This window comes from Lissotriton vulgaris, chromosome 3_1 (assembly GCF_964263255.1).
Source record: "Lissotriton vulgaris chromosome 3_1, aLisVul1.2, whole genome shotgun sequence".
Lineage (NCBI taxonomy): Eukaryota > Metazoa > Chordata > Amphibia > Caudata > Salamandridae > Lissotriton > Lissotriton vulgaris.
Genome location: NC_141689.1, coordinates 1501619116 through 1501640440, shown reverse-complemented (window position 1 = coordinate 1501640440; position 21325 = coordinate 1501619116). Strand labels below are relative to the sequence as shown.

Sequence of the window (21325 nt, the reverse complement as noted above, 5' to 3'; positions counted from 1 at the left end):
AGTATCGGAACAATGAACCTTTTCCTCTGAGTTGTATAGAGAGAGCAAATGAACAGAATGTCAGAGGTGGATTGTTTTGAATGGTCATCACATGGGCAGCAGGAAAGTTGATTTGGTGAATATGTGTTGGGTGAATATCCCAACATCAGTAGCATAAAATGTAAACACAATCTTATTAATAAAAAGCGATGGTGAGAGTTATCTATAAAGGAAAGGTAAGAAGAGTTCCGCAGAATGGCAGGGGCATTGCCTGATACATTATTACTGAGCCTTTTGCTTTGTACTTATTCCATCTATCTAGACTAACTCTAGTTAAGAAAAGATCCTTTAATTTAGATTTAGAAAAAGTGTGTCTCAAGTCAGGCAGCTAGGCTGGTCCCTGCACCGGAGCGGTGGTGCTGGAGGGAGTCAGTCACATGAGAGGTAGACATACTGGTGGCTCTGCATGGCTGGTGGGTAGTGATAGGATGAGTCACACGTGAGAAAAATAAACCTAGGAAAAAGGTGAAATCCTCCATTGTTTTCCTTCCACAATGGGGAGGGCATGCTAGGGTAATAAAATGGATGGCTTTCTGCCCATTCTGCTTGATTGGATTGTTCAGGGTACATTTATATTCAGAATGGAGGATTTGTTTGGCATGGCTAGTATCTTCCAGTGTTGTTAGCTCACCCTCTGGTAATGTTGCTGTTGAGTCAAGTGTTTCTGCAGCTGAACAGGCATTTAAAGCAGGGGGGTTCAGAGAGTCACTATATGCTACTAGTGTGACAGCGAGGGCAAATGAGTGATGCCAGGGTTAACAACGCATGAGAGGAGAGGCATGTGGACAGGATGGGGCATAAATAACCACGGCCACCATTAGATAGCAAAACACTGCTTTATTAGGACCGGTCCATAGCTAGATATTAGCATTACAATATATTCCACTCCTCACATTTCGAAACCTAAACCCCACCCTCATAGGCACGCAAATATGAACTCTTTCAATCAAATAACCCCATTATCCGCTACCATCCAACTTAATCTCCAACCACCACCCTTTAAACCACGATCCAAGCATAATCTTCCCTGTACCACATCCTCAAACGTCCACCCGGAGACACCCCAACCGTTCCGGCTTAGGGCCTCAGCCTTGTGCTTCCCTGACAACCAGGAAAACAGTGAATAGGGGATTTCCTGCTCCCTCACAAACTGTGCAGTGCTGTCCCTTCAACAGCGTACTTCCCTCTTGGCACATCCGCTCACGGTCTGCCACTTTGTCAGCCTTACCTTACATACAGTCCATGGGCTGTTACTCTAACAGCCATGCCGTACCATGTTTTCAGCACCGTAAGCGGACTACCATTTTCTTACCCACCATGACCAATACATCTGGCATATAATATTCATTAACTACAAAAGAAAGGTGTACCTCTTCTTGCTGAAACAAACAAAATTACCCTATACTATGCTGTTGTGTTGCAACAAACCCATCCTCTTCCTAATACAAAACTGTTGCTTCTCCCTATTCACTTTACATATGGTCTTTTCTTCAGCGGTATGCCTCAACTCTCCTCACGAAGTTCATCTTGGCACTAGCTCCGTCCAAATATTTAAATTCTTAACCATGCATAAGCTACTCTATCCAGATCCCCTTTCATCACCGTCAAAAGTCTGTACCAGAAAGTTGACCTAGATCGTTCTCACCCAGGTGGATGAGCAGTACATGCGATGGGCACACCCACATCAACACCAGCTCTGCCAACTAAGGCCACTGCTGCCCCCACTTCCTATCACTCATACCCCACCATTCAACCCTATAGGCATCTGTTCTTATGCCCAATGATTTTCCAAAAGGCCTCTTCTCTGCTGTTTCGCTGCCCACTGCAGGAAATAATCACCAGCTAACCAGATCTTCAATACTGCCAACAACGGTCTGGCTACACAGCCTGCAAGAAACAAAAACAAAAGAACACTAGCAATCCTTAATTAATATTGTTCCTCCATCTGTCTTATATATCTCATGCAATAGTTTGATGACTACCTTCCCAAATTCTTCCTGACATTCAACAAAAGACTAGGGTGCATATTCACAAGAAATTGATGGAGCGTGGATCTGCGCCAAATTTGGTAGCGCTGCGCTCAGACATTTTTAAAACACTTGGTTGGGCTGAATTCACAAGAATACGGCGCATCCCTGTGTTTCGGTATACAACGGTTACCACGCATTTTTTACAACGCGGTACCGTTACCACGCTACTTTTACCACGCAGGTCGTTACAACGAAATGCGCTGGGGGGCGCTCATGGATAGTAAATACTTTAATTTACTATCCAACTCCTTTCCCTAGAGTCCACGGGGACTGGAGTTGGAATAGTAAATTAAATAATTTACTATCCAGCGCCCCTCCACGCAAGTCGTTGTAACGACTTGCGTGGTAAAAGTAGCGTGGTAACGGTACGCGTTGTAAAAGTACGCGTGGTACCGTCATACATCCCTGTGTTTCCCCTAGAGAAATAAAAGCTGCCTAGCACCAGCGTAGGCACCCTGCCATCATGTTGCATTGGTGCCTGCGCTGCAGGGATTATTGTTTATGTGCAGGAAGGGACACCTTCCAGTACATAAACAATCAATAATAGTAATTTGCACCTTCTATGTGTGCGACAGAATGCAGCACACATGGAAAAGAGCAATTAACAAGGAGAAATTAATAATTTCTCCTTGTTGCGCAATTACATTGCCTAGTATTCAATTCCTGTAAATCTGAGGCATCGTCAAAAACCAATGGGTGTTGCAGTGGAACGCCCACAGCAATACCCATTGCACGCCCCTTTGCCACAGGGGACTGCAGCGGAAATGGCCCTATTTACCAGGTGATGTTAACGCACGCAAAGTGGCTTAGTGCCACCATGCAAATATGGAATATGGCCCTGCGCCACTGGATCATTCAAAGAAGTGATGCTCGGGTGGCGCAGAGGGCTTGTAAATATGTGCCTCAGTCTTGCCGCCTATGTAGCCGTACCTGTCCTAAGGGAATGAGTTCCAAAACTCTGCCTATCTTTACCCAACATCACCAAAAACGTATGCATCACATCAAACAGTTGGAAAACCAGAAGGAGCCTGGCGTTCGCATAACAAAAAACAAATCCTCCTTGAATACCGCTCAGCTCCATAAATGTACACCAAGAGTTCATTAGAAAAAGTATTTGTTGCTTTTCTAGTTTGGCACAGATAGCACTGTGATAGCCCTATGATTGAAAACTCTGATAGAAAAACAGACATTTGAGGTGAGCAGATTTAGAGTATTGGTCGTGTTTATGGGCACTATTCACAGAACTAACTTAAGACAACATCCTAAACTTACTACTTTTGGTATTCACAGAAGGCATTTAGTAGTCGTAAAGTTAGGATTTTGTCTTAAGTCTGTCTTTCGTCTGTCTTAAGTCTGTCCTAAGTTTGTCTTAAGTCTGTCTTAAGTCTGTCTTAAGTTTGTCTTAAGTCTGTCTTAAGTCTGTCCTAAGTTTGTCTTAAGTCTGTCTTAAGTCTGTCTTTAAGTCTGTCTTAAGACTGTCTTAAGTTTGTCTTAAGACTGTCTTAAGTCTATTTTAAGTCTGTCTTAAGTCAAACTTAAGTCAAACGTAAGACAAAATCCTTACTTTACTACTACTAAAAGCCTTCTGTGAATACCAAACGTAGTAGGGCAGACTTAAGACAGACTTAAGACAGACTTAAGACAAACTTAAGACAAACTTAGGACAGACTTAAGACAGACTTAAGACAGACTAAAGACAGACTTAAGACGGACTTAAGACAGACTTTAGACAAACTTAAAACAAACTTAAGACAAAATTAAGACAGACTTAAGACAAAATCCTAACTTTACTACTAATAAATGCCTTCTGTGAATACCAAAAGTAGTAGGGCAGACTTAAAACAAACTTAAGACAAACTTAGGACAGACTTAAGACAGACTTAAGATAGACTTAAGACAAAATCCTAACTTTACTACTACTAAATGCCTTCTGTGAATACCAAAAGTTGTAAGTTTAGGATTTTGTCTTAAGTTAATTCTGTGAATCGGGCCCCAAAAGTACTTAATATAAAGGAGTGATTGGAAAATACCTAGGGTTCCCCACTTCTTTCTTTCTTTTTTTCCGCCACTGGAGACAAATTCCCACCAATTCTTTTCAACATCACGCACCTGCCCTTACCTGTTTGATCTGTCTTTCACTTTTGCAACCTTAATCAAAGCTCTCCATTCTCCATACTCACCTCTCCAGCATAGATCTCCAGAATTCTCTTGTTTCCCAATAAATTGGACTCTCTAAACACCCCCAAAACAGCTACAAAATATGCAGTCTGAAAGGGCAAGGTTTAATCCCTGATGTGTATACAGTCTGAAAAGGCTGGAACATTTGAGGCAAGAGTGAGTCTGTTTGTCTTCCTCCTGTGTGTCTCCCTGCCCAGGTGCCTTCCTTTCTTCCTGCCTACTTGTCTCCCTGCTTCACTACAGTGGTGGCTGACCTCTACGGGGAGGGAGGGGTGGCGCGCGCAAGTGATAATATTAAAAATAATACACTTAACAACATGACTTCCTTCACTTCGGACCTCTTCTTTTGTCTCAGTAACTGGTACTGGTTGCTGCAACTCCCTTGACCAATCCTGACACTGCTCACATGCTGTTAAACAGCATGAGAGCATCGCCCTAATTGGAGGGAGTGGCCCGTCTCTGCACTTCACAGCGTGCTGGAGGGCTTTACTTACCCTCAAACCCATAAAACTTCTGGATTTAGGATTTTATAGTGCGCATGTTTGGCTGGCAGTCTCAAGACTGCCGGCCAAAGGGACACGCACACTTTAAACAGTGCACAGACAGCCCACCCTGCTGCTGGTGCCACTCAGCAGGCCCCGCCCCTTCCTGACGCCCTGTTCAGGACGGGTGGATGAAAAATAAAATGGTTATAAATTACCATTTTATTTTTAATCTCTGAGGCTTTAGGGGGCATTTAAGTGGGGCAACGCTCCTTCTCTCCAACGGAGGAGCAGCCCGCCCTGTTTGTACTTCCCTCTCTCTGTAACTCCATTTTTCATACATATCTGTGTCACACTCTTCTTGTATAACTTCGTATAACTGTGTCTCCATGTGCGTGTGTCCTCCCTTCTCTGTGTCCCTATCTCAGCGACGCACAGTACCACGTCCCTGCCTTTCCATCCCTGCGTCTATCTGAAATCTCATGTATTACCTGCATTTTGTTATATTTTGTTATTCCTATGGAAGTGACCTGTCAGAGACCTGCCTAGTGATTCCGCCTCTGATATTCCAATTTTGACTATACTGAAGTGGGCGCAGGGGAGGGGCGACGGGGCCTATTTTGACTCGAGCTAGAGGCAGCTGCCTGCCTCAGCTGTCAGTAATGTGAGAGAAGTGAGGAAAGCTGAGCTCACTCGTCTGTCTGCTACAGGTGCGCACTGCAGCTTTTTTTTAATAAGTGCATATCCTCGCATTAGTGAATAATCATTACCCCTATTAGCAATTGCCAAGAGCAGCTGGTTTTAATATATGCAAGAAAGGAGCAGAAAGCTTTCAGCCTGCTTGCCGAGATGTCGGTCCATTTTGAAATGTAGGCTCATAAATCTCCCCTTTTCCTTTCTAAAGGGAAAGTGCAGTGCATTATGAAAATGTCAACCTCAAGAAAGAAGATAAGAAGAAATATGACCCTTGCATCCCACGCTATCACGAAGTAATAGCTTTACAGGAGGAGAAGAAGGTAAAGCAAATTCAGCTAATTCATGGTATTTAAAATACTGAGTTTGGATCAGTAGGTCACACAACGGTGGGGGGCGGCACTGTGATTGCCAGAGTTCAATTTTTTGTAAAAAACAAAAAACAAAAACAAAAATGTGAAGGGGTCCGAAGTTTTTCTTAGCTGCCTAGGTATGATTCCAGCGTATGCCTCTTTCTCCAGCCACTTTGCACTTCTTGTGTCTTTCTCTCACTCTAGCAGGCTTTTTTTCTCATTCCTGCTTTCTCCCTCTGTCGCTGTTGTCCTATCTTTATTTTGCTCTACATTTCTTAAAGTTTTACTTTTACCTCTCAGGCTGTGGGTCACAATCTGTTGCTGGAAAAGTCCCAGCAGCCCCCAGAAATATTTGTAAGTTTGGCCACAAATTAAGCACTGGCTAGGGCTTGCGTATAGGAGTAAGGTGGCCCACACAGAGAAGCAAGCTATGAGCATTCCTACAATCCTGAATTATGGGCAGAATTCAAACCTTAAGTATAATCATTCACCACATGCCTTGGAGACCGGGAATGTGATCATAGTGGTAACCGGCACCATTTTTTGGAGTTGGGGGCTGCCATTAATGTTACACCATTGAAGTCATAGGGATTGTGAAAAATCGAAGGGTCACACAAAAAATAAGCATAGCAAATGAGCCACACCCATTCAGGATAAGCGTGGTAAGGGGGTGGTATGAAGCCACACTCTCTCTTGACGAGCCCTGAAAGTATTACAGCAAGCCCGCTGTGCAGGAAACGCGCTGGCCGCACCAAGGCAAAGTTCAGGCCAAAGGCGGGCCCATCCACACCCATCGGAACCCGTAGGAGGCTGGTCTGGGTCACCCCCCTAATGTTCACTCTGATCCCCCAAAGGTACTGTTGTCTGTCAACTTCTCAAAATACTCTGCTGCCCATATTACATGAGCAAGCCAGTTTGTCTGAGGTGCCTGCAAGCCAGTTGCCGGGCCCGGTAACACCCGGTTTGCGGAAACCTTTGATTCGTTGCTATACAGCTTTATGTGCATTCATGTTATTGACACCTTGTTATCCATAAATTGGGAAAAGGAAGGCTCCTGAGGGGGGTCGACGGCCTGGCAAAGAAGAAAATTAAAAAGACCTAAAAGCACGCCAGAGGTAAGTGTGTGCTGGACAGGAGTGACAATGTGAGGAGATTCTTGCCCCGCCCCTGAAGTCCCTGCTCCTCCTTCTAGCAGCTCTCCATCTCTAGATTCTCTATCCAAGCAAAAACAAATTCCCAGATTGTTCAAGAGAAACAACAGTCGGGCCCTGGAGCCACAAACTGGGGACAAAGTAGACTTGTTGTCAACACCTGTACTAGTACATCCTCTACCTGCTCAAGCGTTGCAGGTCTCAGAGGAAGATGTTTTGCCTTTTAGTAATCGCTTTGCCCCCATTGTCTGAGCTGACGAATGCCTAGGTTGATGATGGTTATCACGTGCGCCGACCTGCGGAACATGAAGCTCTTGCTTTCATTCCTTATTATCAGGCTCATTATACTGCTCTTATATTAGATTTGAAAACTAAGGTGGGGGTGCTAAAATCTATGGCCTCATCGCTGGCCAATTCTTGAAATCATCTTTTAACCCATAGCAAGGACCATGTAGTTAATTGTCAAAATAATTAATCTGTGCCCACCTATTGACCATTTGTTGCCCCTCTCAATCAAATGGGGATCCCTTCGAACATGGGCTCCCCTCCTTACTGGACTCCGCCCCTATTGCAAACCTTATCTTCCTAGACATGTGGCTTCATGGACTCTGGATCAAAGCAGGGTATTTGATACCACTCCCAACACTCAGCTTGCGGTTGCACAAGGTTAGCGCACAATTCCAGCCAGCGCCTTCCCTTCTTGCTCTTTCGGGGCTAGTGACAGACACAATTCTAGCATCCCCCTGCGCCATACTAAAACCAAACCTACTAACCCTGTTTCCACCATGATGATCACTGTTCTCAAGCTGGTTTCTAATGCTAGACATGAAGGGGAGGAATCTTTAAAGAATAAAGTGACACACTGGATACGTTATACCAGGGGCTGCAGCTCACTTATTCGAGGTGACATTATTGGTACGAAAAGGAGAGCTGTTCGTTTATGTTGCATTCGTCAATCTAAAATTGGCCTTTGACTTGGTCCCTAGGTCTGTCCTTTTGAAAGCATTCTCTTACCTGGCAATATCTTCACACATTTTATTGCTACTAATTTGCCTACATGAGGACAATTATGTGAGTGTCAGATGGGGGGACCAGGATAAACTGTCTGACCGGGTGCCAGTCCACAAAGCTGTCCACCAAGGTTGCATCCTGGCACCCACCCTGTTCTCGTATAATCATTAACGATATTGTCCATTTTTTGTCCCAGGCTGATATCGATGCTGCCTCACTGGCACAAACTAAAACTCTGATTCTTCTCTTTGTGGATGACACCCTGTTGATCTTCAAGACCCCGAGCTGGCTTCAGAAAATTCTGACTAGTTTTGATGAGTATTGTCTTGCTTGTGGCCTAGAGATCAACTCTTCTAAAACTGAGGTGATGTCATTTAATCAACATAAGTCTTTTAGGGGGAGAACAGACCTGATGGGAACCACCCTCGAGAAGGTCAACTCCTTTACTTATCTCGGAGTGACGTTCTCTAGGGGTATGACCTGGGACTCCCATGTTCATAAGGCTGCTATAAAACTCAAGCGAATGTCAGGGCATTGCTTAAGGAGTATTTAATTTTATACATTAAACCTATTTCACCCGTTCTTAAAATTTATGAGGCGAAAGAATTAGCCTCCGCACTATATCGTGCGGAACTGTGGGGGTTTCCCAATAATTAATTATTAAGTAAAACTAAAAACAAATTCCTTAGAAATCTTTCTTCTCTCCCGCCCAGAACTCCACTGTATCCACTCTTTAGGGACCTGGGTGTATAGGGGTTGTTGGACAAAATTTGGTGGCACCCAGTTTTGTATTGGAGACATCTATGGACTACCCCTGAACTAACACACTATGTTGAAGGTCTCAAGGATGTTATGAAGGTTTATCTCTTCAGTAAGGTCCCCTGTCTTCTGCGTGTTAAGGAGGCACTTTACTCACTTGGTCTGCCTGTGAAGTGGAAGTGCCTAGAGTCTACCAAATTCCTAGTCAAGGAACTTTTGAAAAAGCACTATTGGGCATCTGTATCGGATAATAAACTTCGCAAAGCTGCCTGTTCCAAGTTTTGATTTTTATTGATTTCATGCCCACTTTGGGGTTTGAGATCTTTTGGGATCAGGTGTCTGCTTTATTGGACAGAAAGCTGTATTTTCAGTTTCGATTGGGTACCTTACTACTGAGACGTTCACTTCCAACTGGAAGGAGGAGCCTGTATGTGTCCGGCCTATAATTCTGCAGAGGAGACTGTCCCGCTCGTTTTTTGTTTTTTTGTGTGTTCAGCCTATGTCTCTTCCCATAGGACCTGGATACCTCTCATATTCAGGCTGCTAGGTGTATGCCACTACTCAGCTGCCCTTCGCATTCTCAGGGTAGACTGCCGTCCTGCTGTTGCTAGTTCTGTTGCCAAATTTCTGGGTGCTATGTGGGTGATCAAAAGGAATTGTTTGTATTATCTATTAGATGTTACTTCGCTGTTTTATCTGTATGCACATGTTTTGCAAATTGCTGTTTTAATTGTTTTAATCTGTTTTTTAATCTAGCAATTGTCTGTAAATTGTTTTAACTAGTTTTCTATTTATTATTTGTTCTAACTTTGCGGTTACTTTTATGGTCCTGGTGGCTGAAATAAAGTTATTTGAACTGAACAGACTTCTGTCTTTGGAGACATAGCAAATATCACAAAATACCAACATTCAAAGGCGTTATTATTACTTATTCCCCTTCTGAACTCCAGCATGTTTCTTTTGAGGGTGCTGCAGCACCCCTTCACCCCTACTTCCAGTGCGTATGTGTGACCTTCACCCCCACCTGCCTGTGCCTATGTGGGATTATGGTAGTGAAGTGGACAGAGCCTACATCAGAACTTCTACGGTACTCATGACTTAAAAATTATGAAGTTAATACAAAATACAAGCATTGGCAAAGCAAGTAGATCTGCCCTTAGCAAGCTGGTGTACCAAGAAAATTGAAAATATCCCTACATGTAAACGCGGACACTCCATGCATGGCAAACAGATTTGCAGTTTAAAAGCCATCACAGATGTGATTTTTTTTTTAAACCAAGAGTTTCTTTTGGTCCAGGCATTCAATTATTTGTGAAGGAGAGACGAATAAATCCCCACCTAACAAAATGTCAGACAGCTACAATGTTATAGCATCATCAACTTTGTCACCACAACTATAAAATAACCATTTAACACTCAAAGTGCAGGCAAAACTAATAGCTTGGATTTAAATTAAATACAACAATTACAATTAAGCGTTGTCACTGAAGAGAAAGGAGCTATTTCTAGTGGGAAGGTAACTGTGCACAGGCTTTGTACAGTTATTCAAAGTGAACGGAGCCATTGGCTAAAGGGGTTTGACTCCTTGCCACATGCTGTATGATGTGTGAGCAGAAGTAAAATGTGAATAACTAATAAACAGACCAGTGGAGAAGGTCCATGGACCAATAGCCTCTCTATGTAAGCATATGATGTATGGTTGTTTTGGAAAAAAGAATGGTCTGTTGAGAGACCTAACGCTGCTTCAAAGGCCAGAGCTAAAAACAAGTAAAAAATGTTTATTAAGTGAATACAATATTTACCAACATAGATAATATTGATGGAAACACCACATGTAAGCAGAAGCTGATTCATATCACTATACGATTGTGTGTGGATCTATGGTCACCAAGCGTAGATATGTCCTTGGCTGTTTTTTTTGTTTTTTTTCCCTAAAGCGCGACTTAAGTATACACTGAGTAATGTCTGGAGTTGCCAGACTTTGATGTGTACATTGGTTTTCTGGGTCACGATGAATAGTGACCAGCTTAATATTTGTGCTTGGTTGTGTGTGAGACTAACGGGCTTCTGAATAGGACTTAGATGTGGGGTTATTGCAGTGACTAGTCGCACAGGAACCAGGTGAACAGGTTCAGTGCTGTGAGGCAAAGCAAGAACTAACACAAAGAAGCAAACTTCTGTACTTGTTTTTTTTGTATATACTGGGTGACCAGACTCTGATCTGGACTTGATCAAATATGGATTTGGGATACTGAGGTTAAAATCAGTAATTGTATTGGAGTATGTAGTGGGATGACCAGGTTTGGCTATGACATAATTTTAAGTGATTTTATGGTGGCGAGGCTGAGATCGTCAGTGGTTTTGCTTGGTTTTGTGCTGCCCCAGTTCAAGTTTATACTTGATCATGAGTGGGGTCACCGGGCTCTGAACTATGCATGGTGCTGTGTTATTTTAGGATATAAAGTGTCAGATCTGTTCTTATTCATATGACCTGTTGTTCTGTCCAAGCTTCTCTTTGTAGTTTGTAAAGACTTTAAATTTACCAGACTAGGATTATTGTTTCAGTGTGGAAGTGGTGTGATGTGGCTCGGAGTTGCATTTTATTTTGTATTGGTTGATGGCGACCAGATTAAAATATGTACTTTATTCTGTGTGAGTGTATTATGGTAAGTCTCTGATTTGTTTTTGGATGTGAGTTGATATATATGGTCAGCCATGTCTAATCTGTACTTGATTCTGTGTGGGCTCATGGAATCAGTTTCCTATCTGTGCCTGTTTTGTATGGGTTCTGAGTAATCATTGTCAAATATGTGCTAAAATATCTGAGAAGACTTCCTCACTGAGATTTTGAATAGATTTATGTGTTTGGAGTGACAAAACCCTGCCCAGTCCTTTGTTTTGTATAACTTTAGGATAAGAAAACTCAGGTATGCCACCGGTTCTGTGATGAAGGACCAGCCTTTTATCTGTAGTTATATATGAGTTTAAAATGGCCAGTGGATTTATGGTGGGGAAGAACACATCTGTTCCTGGTTTTGGTAAGTGCATGACAATCTGCATGAAATCTCCCCACCTCAGGGGTCCATGCCATTGGGTGCCATGATTGAAGGATTTATATGGGGACCCTCGCTTCCCCGAGTGGGCTCTAGCTTCCCCTGCCCCTCAACACACACACTCTTCCACAACATGAGTGGTCTGAACTAAAGAAAGATGATGAGCAGCTTCTACAGAGCTATGTAGTAAATAAATACGTAGACGAAGATCTGCTCCACCACAGCTATTAATACACATGTTTTTTGTCGGTCAAAAAGGCGCCCTTGTTGATAAGGTTAGTCTAAACAAATCTCAATGTCCCTACTTCAAGTGTGCAAGATTTTATACATCAGCTCTGTAGGTTTCTCCACTGCATTTGTCTAAATGCAACAGTTGTAGGAAAATGATCCTTTCAGATAGCCATTATGGTTCAGCAACCATATATGCATCCTTCTGCTTACAGTAATTGCTTGCTTATGTGTTCCCTTTTAATTGAGTCTGTTTTTAGGTCTTAATCAGCTTTGCTAAAATGCAACCTAACTTTATGAAATTGCACACCAGTAGGATGGGCTTCCATCGTTGCTCTCACGCGTACAATCCTAGTGTGTCATGTAACTTGCAAAGCATACTGTAAACTCATGTTCTAGACCCTACAAACTGGGAAGAACCAACCACCGGAAAGATACATTGGCTAGGAAATACGAAGAGCAATATAGGCAGCACCCATTTTAGATGGAAAACATTCCAAGTGACCTGTGTCAGTCCATAAGCAATATTCTGTTTTCCCTGCTCAACATTTTTAAGCTGTCAGGAAAATAGTGCATTCAAAAGCAGAAATTTAGCATTACAGGCGAGTTTTATAGTTCTTGGATTAGTTGATTACATCCACTTCCACCACAGTTAGAGTTAAAGAAACTGCAAACATGTGTTTCATCGTCTTTACAGCTCACCAGGAGAGCAGAACTTAGGCCCTAATTGCAATGGCAGTCGGCCGGGCCGCCGCCAACCATTGCATCTGGCAGGAGACCATCTGACAAGGAGTCAACAGTCCCATCCACCCTATTAGGATAAGACCGCCAACACCGCTGCCGGAAAGTGCTTTTTTCTACTGTGGGCTGCTTCAGCCCAGGAAAAGGGCCACAGCACAAGCCGCAGTAGAAAAAAGCACTTTGTGCACATCCATGCACCGTGTGCCAGGCACCATGTAGTCCCTGACACACTGGGCCCGATTCACAGAACTAACTTAAGACAAAATCCTAAACTTACTACCATTTTGGTTTTCACAGAAGGCACTTACTCATTTTGGTATTCACAGAAGGCACTTACTCATTTCGGTATTCACAAAAGTTAGGAGTCCTAACTTTAGGACTCCTAAATGCCTTCTGTGAATACCGAAAGTCTTCAAGTTAGGATTTTTCTCAATTTAGTAGTAGTAAAGTTAAGACTCCTAACTTTAGGACTCCTAAATGCCTTCTGTGAATACCGAAAGTCTTAAAAGTAGGATTTTTCTCAATTTAGTAGTAGTAAAGTTAGGACTCCTAACTTTCGGACTCCTAAATGCCTTCTGTGAATACCGAAAGTCTTAAAATTAGGAGTTTTCTCAACTTTACTACTACTAAACTGAGTAAAATCCTAATTTTAAGACTTTCGGTATTCACAGAAGGCATTTAGGAGTCCTAACTTTTCTACTACTAAATTGAGAAAAATCCTAATTTTAAGACTTTCGGTATTCACAGAAGGCATTTAGGAGTCCTAAAGTTAGGACTCCTAACTTCTGTGAATACCGAAATGAGTAAGTGTCTTCTGTGAATACCAAAATGAGTAAGTGCCTTCATTAAATACGAAAATGGTAGTAAGTTTAGGATTTTGTCTTAAGTTAGTTCTGTGAATCGGGCCCACTGTGCATAGATCTGTCGGGGACACAAGATGTGCCCCCCAGGCCATTTAGCAGTGGCCCACGGAGGATGGGGGCCCTGCTTGGGGTCCCCAAAGTCTGTTTAAGTCTGCCTTTTCATGGGGGTCGGACCGTGAAAAGGCAGTTGGAAAGGGGCATCCTAATCCCTATGGCAGTACCTGCACAGGCACCGCCTCTATTGAAGGGATAGGATTACAACCACCACCCTGATGAGATTCTTGATCCTGTCAGATGTGGCTTTATTTTCCCCCGACCACTGCGGTTCGACCATCTGCATTGTAATGCATCGGTCCCACCAACATCGTAATGAGGCCCTTAGTCTAGACATGATTAGGAAACTCAGTTTAAATACAACAATTATTATTAAAACCAGAATAAGGTATTTTGGGGAGTTCCTTCTGGCTTTCAGATAATGTTGTACGGTAGCGGACACAGATCCGCATGTTGTGCCTACCTGTGCTGAATAAAACACCCAAAACCAATTTATATACCAGACACATAACACAAGTTAGGTACTATGACAAAAAAAAAGGAAGGACGTACCCGTCGCTTCAGTCTGGTGCCATTATTTAAAATGCTGTAAGGGTAGGATCAAGTTGTCTAGGCAGCCATCAGTCATTAAAGCCACTAAGCTGTCTGTAACTGGAAAGGGTCTCTCCACCAATTTAAAAACAGTCATCCAGACGTTCATAACAATTTTCAGCAAAAGGAACTGCCAGTGAAGTAAAAACCAGCAGGGCTTTAGCAGACAAATGTGCCAGGTGAGCAGAAAGCGGAGTTTAGTATACTGTTCTCATCGACTCACTTTGATTGTAAACAAGCAACTACCTTTTGTGGTATCATGTCTCCAAATTTTGACTTGGGGAACTCTTTGTGTGTTCATACTCCCCAAGACTCTGCACCTTTACTGCAGGCATGGGCCTTTAGACTCATTCTGTTTCTGCATAGCTGCTTTACAGCTCCTGATGTGGCCTCTACAGTGCACTTCTGCTGCAGACTGCAGTCTCTCTCCATACATCATCCATTGGTATGGCCCTAATGATGCCAACAAACAGCCTGACTTCAGGACATAAGCTCAGTATCAGCAGGCACACTTTGGTGTTCATTGAGAGCTGCTTTAGTCTCCAGCCTCCTAGTTCAGTGGTTTGTATCCTGAGAGTCCCCAAAGTCTTCTCAGGTGGTCTGCAACTGCTTAGAACATTGAATAATGTTAACAGATTAAGACATTGTATATCAATAAAGAAAATGTAAAATTGGAGTCTAAAAAATGAAGTTAGTCTCCCCAGATTGATTTGTGAGAGCAGAGCGAGTGCATCAAACAAGATATAGGATGGATGACGAGTGGCCTCAATTGAATTTAGAAAGACTCCAACTTTTCAATTAAAATTTAGTTTTTTTATATTTGTTCGTGAATTAAAGAACATTTAATCAATCGTGTATTTGTTTCATGAGTGCTTGTGTATGTTTTTTTATGTGTACCGTTTTGCAGTTCAAATGATCAAAAATGCTGAGGCAGTGTCCCCCAGGCTTCCAGTAGAGACTCAGTGGGGGTCTCTGGGTTCCAGTAGTGATTAATTGGGGGTCTACATAAGTCAAAAGGTTAGGAACCACTGTCCTACTTCATACAGTCTAAGAACATGGGGCTCCCTAAATATATTATCGCATTGATCTCCCAACATTAGCAATTGTTGTGGAAATTTAGACATTTGAAGTGATCATTAGCTAGAGTGGCATTGCATGTACAATACAAATCACTCCAAAAAAGTTACAAAGTTATTGAAACGGCAAACATCGTTGGTGTAGTGATGCTTCACTGTGTCAGAAGTTTTACAAAAGTGTTCAGGTTTTGGGAAATGTATTAGAATTTTAGTTTGTACGGTTTTGCTTCTTCTAAGCCTGGTGATGCGTTTATACTGAAACTAGACATATTTTACCTTACCTGGGTGGTCACTCTGCACCAATTGTGATTTAGGTTTCATTCCAAAAGCCTTGTGCAATAAGCTGCAGCTAACATTTCTCAAAATGCAGCCTTCTCAGCTAAATTTCTGAAACACCAAAAAGAGATTTTAACCTATTTGGTTGGATTCTTACTATTCTGTTAGCAACATACAGGTATTTATTTCTTTTACCTCTTTTGAATGCTCATTGACTTCAAGGTTGAGAACAGAAGGTTATGTCTATGGATAGGTGTTGGTGGAGTTGTTTAATAGCTTACGCCCTCAGCATGCTGGAAAGGGGCAAATAGGTAAGGTCTTGCTGAATGTTCATACAGCAGATTATCAACCAGAGATCTCACTTTGTTCCATATCTTCTCAAAACCTTTCCCCATTTTGACTGTTCTAATTGTTTTTGTGCTGTCACTGGAACAATTTCTTATCCCCAGTTCAACAAACCATTAACTTGTGCTCTGTATCCTATCACATAATTGTTTACCAACATTACAATGTTGTTCCTACTGAAACTTTGTATTGATATGCATTAGAATTGGATATCTTCTTCCATCGAGGAACATCATCAGCTTTCAGACCCTCTGTAGAATTTTATGAGTTTCTCATCTCTATTTTGTGACCACAGACTGTAGGATTAGAGCAGATGTAGATTAGGAATCTTTTGACACATCCAACGACTTTCCTAACCATGTGCCAATAAACAGTCCCTGGCCCTGCTTGAAAATGTACACCTTCTCACTAAAGAGGATTCAACTAAACCCTTTACTTCTAGGAAACCAGCTGTCTAACATGAAACCCTTGGCCCATTCAGTGGGCGAAAACTCTAGATCCTTGGGCCTGTTCCTACTTTATCCAATGAATACCTCATTGATAACATGCAAGGTTCATTCTAGTATGAACTCTGTGAAACTAATTATTGGCATAAGTATCAAGGACCCCCTGAGGAACCAAATAATATAAGTCCTAGGACAGGGATAAAGCAACAATTGAAATAAAACAACCTAGGCACTTAAATGTAACACTTGTCAAAAACAATATTATCCACAAAGGGAGGTTACAAAAGGTCCACATTCAATATTTATTAACACTGTTATTAAAATCGAAGAAGGCGCTGGCCGCCGAAACGCGCGTCGAGATTTATTTCCCTTTGCCACTTTTTACTGTTTTTTTCAACTATTAATTATGCTTAAGAACTATTTTGTTTTCTTTTATTGTATTTCCAATTATTGTTTCTTTGGTATTTGGAATATGAATTGTAATTTTCTTTTTAACTGAATTTTGATATGTGATTTTAATAACAGTGTTAATAAATATTGAATGTGGACCTTTTGTAACCTCTCTTTGTGCATAATATTGTTTTTGACAAGTGTTACATTTAGATGCCTAGGTTGCTCTGTGAAACTAATGCCAGTCTGAAAAAGACTTTTTTGGATCCTGTAGAGTTGAAATTTTTTTGACCTATGAGTTTATTCTTATGCCTCCAAAATGTTTAACTAGCAGTAATAGTTTGCTTCAACCTGTAGAAGAACAGCACAGCATCATGGGTCCCAACCATGCGGTCCCCAAACCCCTGTCAGTGGCAGAGCAATGGTCTTTCAGCGGATTTCAACTCATTGTATTGAAAAAATATTTCAATTGATTTTGATTCATTTTGTATAACAAAAAAACAAAAACAGTTTAAAAAAAGTTTATTTTTATTTTTATTCTATTTACCCCAGCAATAACATTGTTATTCAAACAGTAATAACAGTTGTATGGAGAACAATTACACAATACACAACTGTCCAGTCAGCAGCAAGTCCATATGAGCATATCTGTACATCTTTGACAAAGCTCTATGGTACACATCAAGCCCCATTAAATCCCTGCCTTAAGTGTGTTGCATTCATGTCGGTTGACCGTACCGCCCATGAGTCATGCAGGGTTCTGTGATGGCTGAGGGTCCTTCAGCCCCATCTATCAGGTCCAGCCCAATAGTAATCTATCCAGCTACCCCATACTCTTGCAAAACTTTCGAGGGCAGCCCCTACTGTGATACGTGACTTTCTCTGCTGCCATGTAAAGGTCCATCCCTCTCTTCCATTCTTGAATAGTGGGTACCTCTGCTGTGCCCCACCGCCTGGCCACATCCCTCTTGGTGACAACCAGGCCCAGGGCACTAAAGATGAGTTGTAGGCATGCCGTGTCTACGTCATTTGGGATTTCAAATAGTATATATTTGGAATCCGTTGGGAGAGTGACATCAAGGATGGCGCTAAGCTGTTTTATAATCTCAGTAAAAAGAACAGTATATAAACATTTTTGACCATGGACCACTGGAGAATTACTCACGACCCTCAATGAGTCAACCTGAACAACATAGAGGTATTTGGTCTCGCATCATTCATCTGGGAGCAATAATGTCAATAAAAATATACGTGGGCATAAATCAATCCTTGTTCATTAAGTGATGCCACAAAGCCCCATCAAATGGCCTCAGACGTCAAATTTCTGTGTACAAAAACTACTCTAATTGATATATTTTTCTCTGATCTGGCTTAAGTCCATATTTTAATTCCACCAGCCCATTGCCAGAACCTCCATGCTACCCTGTTGTCTTGCGATGTCTTCCAGTGACATTTTCAAATCCAAATCACACAACAGTTTCACATACCTTTAGCATGAGTTCACTCAATATGCTTAATAAAATAAGCTTTGCCCCTTCCTGCAGTGGAGTACTCATTACATCTGCTAGACAGGCTCTGAACAGGGGTGTAACAAAGGCCCCTGCAGGCCATGAGGTACAGTTTGGTCCCCAACCCTTCAGGGGCCCCCATTAAGCCCAAAGGCTATGAATATTTCTGTTATATTGGAGAATCAGGGGTCCCTTATAACATCCTTCAAGGGAGTCCCATTTAGAAATAAAACATCGGCTTTAACTCCTTTCCTTAACCACTGCAGTCTGGAGTATGACCAAAGTATATGAAAGGAATGCCCACCCTGCCCACATCCTCTGATGAAAAGATTTATGCTGAATTTTGAGAGGTATTAGTCGGTAAAAAGTTGTGATTGTGATCTCGGGGGAATATTGCAGATCCTCTTCCCATTCCATGCCATCTAGTTCACCCAAATTAGCCACCAATTTCGATTGCAATTGACCTAGTACTTTAGGTGTATTAATAATTTATATTCTCTACGTCAGAGAGTCCGCTTTTCTACTTCAAATCTGACCAACAACCTATGTTCCAATAGGGAATTGACCTGAAGAGGTGTGTTCTGTGAAAAGTAGGCAGTTATTGTATGGCTGAACTGTAAATATCTAAAGGCTTCTGTAGGAGTCAGCTTTTATTCCGATTCTGATTGGTTCAAGGAGTTTAGGGTATTTCAGATCCAGGCGTCTCACAACGCAGTTATTGCTAATATATTGCATTTATTAAAGCCCACCTAATAAGTTAACTACCTCTATATGTCGCAGACACACAAAGGAGCGTATTGCTTTTTACTTTTCTTCTAGCCCAGAAGCCTTTGCAGCATACCATAAATCGACCCTAATCCTTGTGTGTTTGGGCATTTGTCTTGTCTATTGCCCTTCCAAGCTGCTTGAGACCCTTGATTGGCCAAAGCATGTTTATCCATGCTAATGGAGAGTTCCCATTGGGGCAGAAAAGCCCAATCATTTTCTACCATTATCAGTGACGTCCAGTAATACTTGCATAGGCCTAACAGTGCAATCCCTTCACCATGCAAACAACAATGTAGCCAGGCTACTGAAATTGTTGGGGGAGGTATCCGAAAACAAAGTATGGTGTACTCTATTGTCTTTTTTAAAGAATTATCCTGTAACCTAGTAGGGTATTTTGTGGAGCAAATAACAAAAATGGGAAGCACTATCTTCTTATAAGATGTTTCTCTGTCCTAAAGCAAAAGAGCTAATAATCGCCAACTACGTATTTCACATTTGAATTTATTGAGCACGTCATATAGATGGCGTTCAAGGACGTCTCTTTCTTCCCTTACGACATACGCTCCCAAATATATAAAGTCCTCATCCATAATCCTAAAAGGACAGTTAAAGGAAATTTGTAGGTGCTAAGTAGTTAGTGGAAATGTCACCTATTTATTCTAATCAATATTGAGTCGACTATATTTACCAAACACTTTGAAGTTGTATAGGAATCTTTCCACATGTAGAACAACATTGTGCACTTATTAAGAAATGCTATCTTCTGAGGGGGCGTCTCACTGCAGACCTCTGTTAAGGGCATCCTCTCAATCCAGCAAGCAAGCTGCCTTAAGGGCAAGGCTAAGAGTTTTGGAGAAAGGGGATATCGCGACTCCATACCCCATTTGACATTTACCTTAAGCACAATATGAGAACCAAATTCCATCTTATCTAAAATGACAAGCATGTAAGGCCAATCGACTGAGTTGAAGGCCTTGACTGCGTCCAATGGGAGAACCACTGTTGGTCCGATGAACATTTGTGTATACTGTGGACAGCCATAAATAGCTTCCTGAAGATAAGCCTAGTACTCCTATGTGATTTGAGTCCAGATAAATCTGAGTGAAACAGATCCTTTCCAAACGTATGTTAGGCGGTTGGCTAGCACCCTTCAAGGATCTTAACTTCAATATTCAGAAGTAATATGGGATGCATTCTTACAGTCATTCTTGGGCTTCCCTACATTGTAAATACATTTGCTTGTGTCAATACATACGGTAGACATCCTTCCATCCTTCGAGCATTAGGAGCAGATGATCAACCAGTTTCCCACCAACATTTTTGAATAATTCAGGTGTAACACCAATAAGGACTTGTAGCTTCCTACAGTTGCGTAGCTAGACATATTGTTACCTGGGGAGATCCCTGAGTTTGCCCCCCGTTGCAGGTAAGAGTGGGTGGGGTGGTCGATAGGCAACTTGTTCCGGGGTGGTGGAGTGTTAGTCGACAGATGACTTGCTCACCTCCGCCGCCAACAAAAAGAGTGCCGCCTGAGGCGGACCACCCCCATCCGCTAGCTATGCCACTGGCTTCCTACTCTGAATTTGGACAATTACATTATAGACTTCTTCTAATATAAATGCTACTTACAACCTTTCTATGTCCTACGCTCATAGTGTCGTGGTCGGTGACTCCTACACACACCATAGCCGTTAAACTTCATCTTTCCGTGTTCCTCCAATGAACCTCCAATGAAAGCCCATGAAATTGCAATGCAAAGGTGTGAGCAATCATTGCTCTTCCTGCAATTAGTGTCCCATCACCAGCGTCTAACTCTCCGCTCCACCTGTCTCCTTCCTCTTGCCTTGTTCCTGCCTTCAAAAAGTATTTTTGTGTGGTTCCATGATGATTCAGTGTCTCATTATTGGCTAATTATTCAAATTCTAATTTCTTCAGTGGTCATTGGCTTCCCACTAGAGGATTCCCACCATCTACATACCTATTTTCTAGTGCCAATAGTTCCAGCTCATCCTTCTTTGGTGCAGTTTATTGTGCCTAGCCAAAAGAAACCATTATTTTGAAACCACGCTTCCCATTTATTTATGGCAACAGTATCATAAATAGTGCTACGTGTGTCCAATAACAAACTGCCATAGCTTCTTTATTTTTTGTCTTATAACACATACTAGTAACCTGGATGCTCTGTTGGTTATGAACAAGTAGCATAAAGTGTAACACACTTTCCAACCTCCCGTTTCATAATCACAGTATCTGTGAGCACTCCCCTTCAGGTCCCATTTTGCTGCATAAG

At 42.0% G+C, this 21325-nt stretch overlaps 1 protein-coding gene across 1 annotated transcript in view; it reads left to right on the top strand.

Moving 5' to 3' along the window:
• STPG2 (sperm tail PG-rich repeat containing 2) overlaps window positions 1–21325 on the top strand; it is a 2754965-nt gene that overhangs the window by 569925 nt on the left and 2163715 nt on the right. The window contains exon 6 of the mRNA XM_086961953.1: window positions 5634–5745. Coding sequence (XP_086818079.1) covers window positions 5634–5745 — 112 coding nt within the window. The remainder of the gene's footprint in view (window positions 1–5633; window positions 5746–21325) is intronic.